General features: G+C 41.8%; 1 protein-coding gene across 1 annotated transcript in view; it reads right to left on the bottom strand.

Annotated features, from left to right (window-relative positions):
* Positions 1-9446, bottom strand: part of ATP2A2 (ATPase sarcoplasmic/endoplasmic reticulum Ca2+ transporting 2) — a 61740-nt gene extending 52294 nt beyond the window's left edge. Inside the window, exons 1-4 of the mRNA XM_027124802.1 lie at positions 8745-9446; positions 8025-8042; positions 7857-7939; positions 336-440 (exon numbers count right to left, since the gene is read on the bottom strand). Coding sequence (XP_026980603.1) covers positions 336-440; positions 7857-7939; positions 8025-8042; positions 8745-8862 — 324 coding nt within the window. The 5' untranslated portion in view covers positions 8863-9446. The remainder of the gene's footprint in view (positions 1-335; positions 441-7856; positions 7940-8024; positions 8043-8744) is intronic.
* Positions 9447-10436: the final 990 nt, after the last annotated feature.

Consider the following 10436-nt stretch of genomic DNA (forward strand, 5'->3'; position numbering starts at 1 on the left):
ACCCACACACACACACACACCCCCCCCCCCCCCCCCCCCCCCCCCCCAAGGAGAATAAAAGTTTTTCATAGGAAGCAGCTAGAAAATATAAAGAGAATACTGGTGGTCAAATTTTCTGGTTTTCCTTAAGTAGCTTCTTTATCCACTGTTCTTAATTCCATGCTACCATGAAGGATGAGCAATTTTAACAGCAAAGTATATATGCATGAGGTCTAAAATTTTGCCATTAAATAAATTAATAGATAAAAAACACATGTAGTTCCACAGATTGTTTTAACGGTTTAAATCACTTACGTAAATTACCAAAATTTTGCAATACAGGAATTTTTGCTTACCTGCCATACACCCACAATTGCATTGGCTACTAATATAAGTAAAATCACAAAGGGTTCTACAAAAGCTGTAATTGTTTCTTCACCTTCTTCAAACCAAGCCAAAACCTAAAAGAGAAATGGCACGCGTTAGAACTGTAATGTGTTCTTACAACAAAAGTGGCTGGCATTAAAGGAATTATTATGATACATAAAATCTCTTTTCTTACCATCCTTAGAAACAAAAGGTAGCAAAATGTAATGACATAAACAACAAGCTTATATCTTGTTCCCAATAATTCTTAAGACTCAAAACTATAAACTTCTTAATAATACCCTTAAGAACTAATTTATTTTTTCATGTAATAATTGGTTTAAAATCCAAAACAAATACTTTTGGGGAACTAAATTCCATTCATTTTCTGTGTATATTTTTCAAAAGAAATAAAACAAATTCCTGATTTTGTTAAAGCAAAAGGCAATCATGAAACTTTGTTAATTTGGTTAATATTCACATCAAACAATACCTATGTGGCACAAATTCATAGTAAAAACAACTTAATCATTGACTCAAAATTAGAGTATATAAACTGCTAATGTCCCACGTATTTTCAGTGGTGTTGCTGAAGGTCATTACTGCAAGGTTGTTCTGCGATCAGGAATGTATTTTGAAGGTTATCCTCCATAGGATATCTAGTACAGGAACACAGCTCTTCAGAGATGACATAAATCCAAAAATGTTATACCTGGGCACAGAACACTGTCCCAAGAAAAATGAGCAGAGAATTAACTTCTAGCTCACACAAGCCACACTATATTTTCTAACTGAGCAACCGTAAGAAGAGAGAATCCAACACAATGAATCTTAAAATAAACAACATAGTAAAAGAGGCATCTAAATGGTTAAAAATTTAACAACCAATTTTTGTGGAAAACTGCCAATCCAAAAAGGATGTTAAAGGTATCTTATGATACAGTCTGGGAGGTAAGATTTGCCTTTGCCTTTTAACACTGCTTAAAATGTTTGTATATTCCACAATGAAATCTTTTCTTTAAAAGATCTATTCAGTAAACAATGAAAGCACTGTTTCTGATACTTTTTAATATTGTCAGATATGAGGTATGGCAATAATGAAGCCATCTGACGACTACATTTGTACCTAGTGGAATACTATAAAATGAGCTTTGACACAAACAGCAAACAACCAGAAAGATGATTAAGGTAAGACCCAACGTGAATTTTGCAAGTAAATGAGGGTAACGATGAATTAACAACAAATATCAATTTGTTAGGCAGCTTTGCTCACCACTATACCACCAACAAAAGAAATATCGTATCAATTTGAGCAGGAAAAAAAACAGGAGACCCAAGGCCAGGTCCTGAAAGACGCCAATCACCACTGACAGCCAATGAACCAGGGCAAGCAGAACACCAGAATGAATATAAATTGTTCCTGCAAGCTTTCAGCTGGGCATTCCTGGTGTTAAGGCCAGGCCTAATGGCAGGATGAAAACTTCTCTAGGAAGTTATAAATTTTGATAGATGCAAGATCACAGCTGCTTTGATGCTAGCCTTTCAAACATTTGCCAAGGAGAGCTATCAGAAATAAGAAACTTAATTAGCTCTTGGGGGAGAAAAATTGCTCAACTTGAAGAGTAACTAGGACCTTTAGAAAAGGTCAGTGAGGCATTAGCAACTGTAAGATAAGCTTCACACCTTGTTAAATCGGGTATGAATTTCCCTCTTGGCAGCTAGGCGGGAGGAACAAACTTAAAGCAATATCCCACATAAGCTGGAACAAAGGAAAAGACTAAAGAAAGCAAGCAGTGACAGGACTATCAAAGCAAACCTCTACTTTTCAAGAAATGTGTGGTTCCTTTGCACAAGTGGTATTTATCCATAATGCAATAACCCTCATCTGTATTATGAAGTAGCATTTTCTTCCACTATGTGACTTTAAATGTTTATGTGTAAGAAACACAGGCATTCATAGTTATTTGAGGGTTCTGGACAATGTATAATTACTGCCTGATGAGAAACTAGTGGGCAAATCTCTTAGTGTGGAAGGGCAGTGCTGAACCTATTTAACACTGACAACTACCAATTTTCTAATATTTAAAAAAATATTTTGAAACCCACAAATAACCCAAAGAATTAAGTGCTACAACTCAAAATAAAGATGAACCGTATTTCATTTACTGCTAAGAATCAATCCAGTCAATCATGTTCAAACCACATGGTGCAGTCCTTCATGGTTTTGTTCTATTGAAAAGAAAACCTCTCTTGCGTAAATGGGAAGATGATGCTGACCGATGGAAGATCCCATGAGATGGGGAAGAGGGTAGTGAAGAGGGAAACTGGATGAGTGACAAATTACTATGTCTTATTAGCATTATAGTACAGTCAGTTCATAATTATGGTTACCAGAAGTTATACAAAATATACAGGGGGCAGAGAGAATGTTTCTAAAAAATCTTTATTGAGAACAGGTTGAATATAAAGGATTATCTGTTTGTATTTCCTTTTGTTGATTATTCTACCCCCAGGGGTCTAGAAGAGTCTCTGGTACATAGTTGATGCTCACTATATATTTACTGAATAAATGCATGAATAAACAAAACAAAATCTCATACAACGTCTAAGGTACAAGTCCCTACCTGGCAGTCTATGAACTTAAACATTAAGAGAGCAAAAAGGTAACCAACCTCATTAACAATATCAAAGGGAAGTGGAAGGAAAAGCTACTGCAGTATAATTTTAGGCATAGTGTTTCTTCTTCCTTTGCTTTGCACTATTAATACAGGAACAGTACTTCTGGGGCTTACAGTATCCAGCTACGGCAAGTTCAAAAGTTTCAAACTTGTCAATCCTATTCAAAGTAAACACTTGCTAGGTTACTTTATTTATTTTACTTTATTTATTTAATTCCCTGACCAGGGATCGAACCTGGGTCCTGGCAGTGAAAGCACAGAGTCCTAACCACTGGGAATTCCCTTGCTAGGTTACTTTAGACAGGGTAGGGTATCTTCTAATTGTTATATGGAAGACTGATCTCTGTATATCACCATAACTTCTGAGAGTACAGCCGAAAGATGCCAGAGAGCGGGGTTTAATGAATTAAGCAAATTTTAATCCAAAGTAAAAAGGGATGTTCTGGTATAAACTAGGAGACAGTCACGGTACCATGACTCAGTTATCTACACGTTAGGATAATGTGCAGAGCTCTTAACAAGAACTTAAGAAGAAAATGAGAGATCATAAGCACATTCTTAAGACTGAGGGTCTTAAAACATGTATCAGGTCTGCATTCCTCCTTGTATCCTTAGAAATTTGCAATGCCTTAGGGCACTCAAACATTTGTTCAATGAAGGAAAAAATTTACATCAAGAAATTTAAAAAGAGGAAACAAATAAGAAAGTATCACCAATAAGTGTTATAGCAATTTTCTGAAGTGAGAAACAAAAATTCTTTCAGCCATTATAAAAAGAATAGTATGAATTAGACTATAGATTCTCTTGTGAACCAGACATAAAGCTTATGTGAAAACACTCTTCAATATTTTCAGATTTGAAAATACAATCTTATTTAAAAGAAAACAAAAAACCCCATACACATTCACCTTTCAAACCATATTTTAAAGACAGGCTCTAAATAAATTACTTAAACCAATCAGTAAACTGCCCATTTTGTCCTTCAAAATAATTAAAAGAAAACACAGGAAAAATTTAAAATCACTACATTATCAAATACTTCTTGAATATATCTTACTGAGAAAACAAGAGTAAACAAATTTCATGTATTTTGAAAATGCTACAACACAAACTCATCCAAATATTTGTTAACTCAAAAGCACTAACCTGGGACACTTCTCTAGTGGCGCAGTGCTTAAGAATCCGCCTACCAATGCAGGGGACACAGGTTCGAGCCCTGGTCCGGGAAGATCCCACATGCCGTGGAGCAACTAAGCCCGTGAGCCACAGCTACTGAGCCTGCACTCTAGAGCCCACGAGCCACAACTGCTGAGCCTGCGTGCTGCAACTATTGAAGCCCACACGCCTAGAGCCCGTGCTCTGCAACACCGTAATGGGAAGCCTGCGCACCACAACGAAGAGTAGCCCCCCGCTCGCTGCAACAAGAGAAAGCCCGCGCGCACAGCAACGAAGACCCAACACAGCCAAAAATAAATAAATAAATAACAAATTAATTAAGTAAAGAAAAGCAGCACTAACCTAGGTTCTAAAAGGAATTAAGAATCCCTTCAAAGGTTCCAGTAGGAAGAAAAGACAAATTATTCAAATGTAAATCAAAGTTGAGAAATGCCCTGGTCTAAGAAAGTTTTATTAGCATTTTAGGGTCAATCTAAGTAACTGAGATAGGGAAATGGGGGTGAAGGGTAGAGAAGCTTATGCAAATTGTGTTACCAGAGAGGACTTTATGATTCTGACAGATGAAGACAAATATGGTCCTCAAGCTCACTTCCTTCAGGTTAGACACCTCTCCTGACCGCCCTATTTGAAAACTGCACTCCTTCCACAGGTCCCCTATTCCGCCACCAACAACCATGTTATTTTTTCCCACAGCACTATCTCCAATCCAACAGTTTATTATATATTTTACTTTTATCTGTCTCCACTAGAACGTCAGCTCCAGGTAAGAGACAGTGTATTTCGTTCCATGCTGTATCCCCAGTGTTTGTGCCATGTACCTAAGGTGCTCAATTCCGAACAAAGCAGGGAAGAGAGAAAAGAACAGGCATTCCAATTAAGCAACCATATGATGTGTTATATGAAGGGCAAAGCTGGTGAACAAGGGGAATGGAAAGAAAAAGTGAAAAGGATAGGAAGGTACTGAATGTCAAGTTAAGGAATTTCTAATGTTACTTCACATACAATGGGAGATATATAGCTCACTTCTTCCAACCCAAGTGACAAGTTAATTAAACTTTATCCCTACAGGTCACAAGTATAAAACATTAATGCTGTTTCTACTTTCTGCCAACGCAAAATATTAACTATGGTTAACAGTTTACTACTTAGATACTTGAAATATATCACTAAAGCCTAGTATTTCTTAACTTGAGCAGAACCTGATGATGTATCATATATAGATTATAAAAACTGCCTATCTGCTTCTCCATAAGAGCATGTATATTTTACCATTTTTCCTTTTAAACGAATAGGAATGAACTGACTACCACAAAAAACTCAGTGCTCTTTTCAAAGGTAAAGAAATGTGGAATGAAAAGGGTCAAGCATAATGTAGCAGTAGTGCTAATCCCACATGAAGAAAATCAACAAGTTTTATATCTGCAATTTCTTGATCAAACAAAACAAAGCAAATTAAGTTACAGTACTTCCTAAACAATAAATGTTTAAACTTTTCTGTTTAGCAACCCATAAAATAAAAATGTAACATAGTTCATTTCCTAAGCAATAACTCCATGTAGTTACCAAAAAGGTAACTCAAATTTCAACTCCAAAATATAGCTCTAAAAAGCTATAAAAAGCCAACATCCTACCTTACAACAAAATTAAAGCTTTTATTTAAAAACCCATTTGAGGGAATTCCCTGGCACTCCAGTGGTTAGGATTCGGGGCTTTCACTGCTGCGGCCGGGTTCATTCCCTGATCAGGGAACTACAGATACTGCAAGCTGTGCAGCACAGCCAAAAAATAAAATAATAATAATAATTTTAAAAAAACATTTGAAAATGCCCAGAAGATTTAAGCTCCTTACTTCAAAGTAAAACTCACATCATTATTTCAAAATATTAATATAAAGTCACTCAAACTGGCCACTCAAGAGATCCTATACAACCCAAATAGTCAATAGCTTGTCTACTGGAAATAAGGCCACCGATGTTACAACACTGCCTTAAATTACACACACAAAATAACGCAATAAAAATTTATTTTATCTCTTCTTGTATATAGCAGCTGATTAACTTCTAAGAGATCCCCGATGACCTTACTGAAGCCCAGTATTAAAATTACCAAGCTTGAGACTATTTTAAAATTATGTAGCCAGCTTAAACATAAACATTATACTACCTCAAACACATTATTTGTTTTGTTCCATGACAATGTATTGAAACTAATTAATCAAACAGCTCTATTCCTTTATCTGAATTGGTAAAGCAGCAGCCACTTACTGAAGAGGAATTTTTTTTAACCAAGAAAAACAGACACGTATAAGGTATGGAGTGACTAATTCAGGATGCTTAATGATTTGCTATGATACTCTCTTAATTTTATTCAATGAAAACCGTAGAAAACATTCGTGAGGAATTAATTATTAACGGCTACACATCACTTGGCTAACATGGCATGACATATTAAAGTCTCATGGCAGAATCTGCGTACAGAAACTCCAAAAAAGTTCACCTCTTGCCAAGTTTTTCCCTTCACCGAAAGTAAAGAAATGCCCACTGCTTCATGTATTTAGTTCTCAAAATAGCCCTCTAGGGTAAGGTTGTCAATAAAGACAGAGGTAGATCCCTGAGGCCTGCATGCTTACAAACACACAAAAATGAAATCTTGAAGCTGTGTCAAGTTTGCAAAGCCTGAAACAAGTTATCGCACTGAGTGAATTTCACTTCCCATCTTGGTTTTTATAAGAACAGAATACTGTACTTTAAGAACAAAAGGCATCTCATGCTGTTAGGATTAGGAACATCTGTGTCCTATTCATGACCATTTTTAGGAAAACTTCGAAGTCCAATGCCCAAGAAAAAAAATGCAATAAAAAAATCAATATTGAACACAAAAAAAATGTTAATAACAACCTAGAATTATCCTTTCCAACCCCCATCACCTTTCTTCTGCTGTTCTTTGCATTTCACCAGTTTCTTAGCAACCATACAGGACTCAAGCTGGTAAGCACATACAGAACATGAAAAGTTTTTTTTTTTTTCTTTTAAGATCTAGAACCAATTGTACTAAACCTTGTTCTCTCAACCTAGGAGCCACTCAAGACAGGGGTCCAATTTAGATAAATTTACCACCCTAAAGGTCAGTGACCAAATTTGGTCAACAGTGGTGCCATCACTGCCGTCATCATTCTTGTCACTGTCAGAAACAACTGTCACCTTGCCATTACCAGGAAGGGAGAGCAACTGGAATATTCCTTTTGTAAGTTCTATTTACAGACTACAAAGAGCCCAACATCATCTTAGAATGATCTTACACAACGCAAGAACCCAAAACAGAAAAGGCCTTCCAATGAAGAACTTTTTGATATTAAAAGCTGATAAACCACAAGAATTTATAAGACCCTGCCTGCCGCATTTGGGAACAATCTCTAACTGCACTGCCAATGTCAGACATCCATTTATTTTCTGTACGCGAATGGCTTCAAATGTTTTACTTATAAATTTAAAATACCTAGGGAATCAAAAAAAAAAAAAACCCAAAAACCCCACACAAAACATGAAGAAACAGCTTAAATCTCCAAATATAATGTTCTCACTCAACAGACATTTGTTTCCTGGTTTTTCATCTACGGTATAGTCTCAACTTTTGGAAAGTAAATTTCTTTATACTTACAAAAGATATACATGCTGCCAACAATAAAATTCTAACTAGTAAGTCTTCAAACTGCTCAATCACAAGTTCCAGCAAGGTTTTTCCTGTTAGAAAGAAACATATCTGTTGTAAATGTCATCTTAAGATCAGCACACAAAGTGGGGGAAGAAACGTGTTAAGATTACTCACCTTCTTCAGCCGGTAACTCTGTAGAATGTAGAAATTCACCAGGCAACGTGTCAAGAGAGGGGGAAAAAAAACATTTTAGCACTCTGTCTTTACAAAAATTACTAAATTATCACTGCCTTTGAAAGACGCACCTAGATATATGAACATTCAACCATATTTAACAGAAACCATACCAAAATGGTACCTCAAGAAAATATGCAGTATTTGTTGTATTGATCTACTCCGAAACGTGAAATCTCATCACCACCTAAGTAACTCTCCTGAAACAAGGAGTCATTTCAGCCCTGTCATCACTTCTGCCAGATATGTAACTTTGGGTAGTACAAGAACGGTCAGAGGCATTCTCAACTACAACGCCTCATAAACCGGGTAGGGACGAGAAAATGTCTCGCAGGGCTCAACCCAGATGCAAGAGGCTCATCCCTCCCTCCGCCGGGGCCGGCTGCTGCTGGTGAGAAGCCGCGGAGCTAGCTGCGTGCGGGGAAGGTCAAGGGCTGGAGCCGCGAGGAAGTCGAGAGGAGGCGCAGACCCGACGCCGGAGCCCCCAGCCTGCAACCCCTCTCCCGCAGGGCCGGCGCACGGGCTCAACCCGCCGCCTGCAGCCCTAGTCAGGCGCGGAGCCGAAACCCACGAGGTGGAGCTCAGTCAGCCATCTTTCCTGGCTCTCGGGCCCGCGCCTAGCCGCGCGGCGCCGCTGCAGCCCCGGCGCCGGGCACCTACCGTTGGAGCCCCATCTCTCCTTGAGCTTCTTGACCTGCTCCAGGCTCAGCCCTGTGCTCTCGTTGACGCCGAAGTGACCCAGCACTTCCTCTACCGTCTTTGTGTGCGCGTTCTCCATGGCTGCGGGGGCCCGGCCGGCCTCGCCTCCAGTCCCCGCGGCCTCCTCGCCTCCGCCTCGCACTCGGGCCGCGGGCTCGTGCCACCCCGGGCGCCCAGGCGCGGACTGGTCTCTCCCCCCTCCTTCTCCTACTCCGGCCGCTTCCGCCTCGCCGGGCGCTAAATCACCCCGCACCCCCTCCCCCAGCAACCGCCCCTCTCGCAGCCCGGCCCTCGCCGGCGCCCGCCCCGGGCACAGCTGGACGGTGGGGGGGGGGCCTCCCGACCCTCCCTCCCCTCGTCAGAAGGGAGGGCCTCCTTCACCCTCAACCGCCCGCCGGGAGTGCAGGCCGCGGCCCCTAGGCCCCCTCCCCGTGCTCCTGAGGTGATTCTCGGCCCCGCCCGGGCCGGTAGAGGGGGCGCTCGGTCGACCCCTGACAGCGGAACGGAGCAACGGAGGAGAGCCGGCGGGGTGATGCGCGGCGCGCTCGCCCTGTACCCTCAGCTCTGCACCCCCGGCAGCAGTAGAGGAAACCGCAGCGGAGGGGAAGGAGGTGGCGTCGGGGACGGCTCCGCGGCGGCTGCTCTAATAGCATTTATCCGCCGCTGCCTCCCCTCTCGCCGCCGCCGCGGCATGTGGACGCCGCTCATTGGCCGAGAGGGCCCAGCGCGGCGCGGGAGGCGCGGCCCCGCCCCCTCCCTCAGGCTCCCTCCCTCCCGCGCGACTTGCGCCCACGCGGCCGCGCAAGCCCCGCCTCCTCCCTCGAACCGCCCCCAGGAACCCGGATCGAAGCCGGCGTGCCCGCGCCCTGCGCGCTCTGATCGGCTGTTCGGCGGAGAGCTCTCCGCCTCTCTTTGGCTAATGCGGATCTCGATTCCCGCCCGGTTCAATCACCTGTAGACGTAGAACCCAGGGAGGTGGAGGGCTCGCGTGGGCTCCCTGCACTCGCTGCCCCAAGGGAACTGCCTACCCTTAAGAGTCGGCCTCGGGTTGGGGTGGGTGATTGGGAAGGCGAGGCCGAGGAACCTTACGAACTCGGTCGGCGCAGAGCTTCACCGAAGCGCGCTGGGGTTGGTGTCCTTGGCTCGTCCCCTTGCCCTCCACCCCCCAGGGCCGCACTGTGCAACCCAATCTGTGTACTTCAGAGCCCCTCTTAGGAACCGAGGGGAGGAATTCCGCAGTTCACTTCCCACACGGCCAAAATCCCTCATCTGTCGCTTCAGGAACACCGCATCCCATATTGTTTTTAATATCACACACAGCCTTTGATAACATGTCTGCATGGAAGTCACAGATTACGCTACTGTAACTGCTAAATAAGCGAGAGTTGTGCTAGAAGGTGCCTCGCTTGGGCATTGATTAAGGCTATTTTCTAGACTGCCCCTTTCCCCAATAGGGGAAAAAAGGACTTTAATCCAAAAATCTATTCGTAAACCACAGATAATTTGCTCTTGAGGTCTGTAGAAAACCTACCTCAACAAGGACCTACAGTATAGCACAAGGAACTCTTCTCAATATTCTGTAATAACCTAAATGGGAAAAGAATCTGAGAAAAAACATATATATAACTAAATCACTTAGCTGTACACCTGAAA

The sequence above is a fragment of the Aethalodelphis obliquidens genome, unplaced genomic scaffold, assembly GCF_003676395.1.
Source record: "Aethalodelphis obliquidens isolate GAN/ISIS:26980383/991018 unplaced genomic scaffold, ASM367639v1 scaffold28, whole genome shotgun sequence".
Lineage (NCBI taxonomy): Eukaryota > Metazoa > Chordata > Mammalia > Artiodactyla > Delphinidae > Aethalodelphis > Aethalodelphis obliquidens.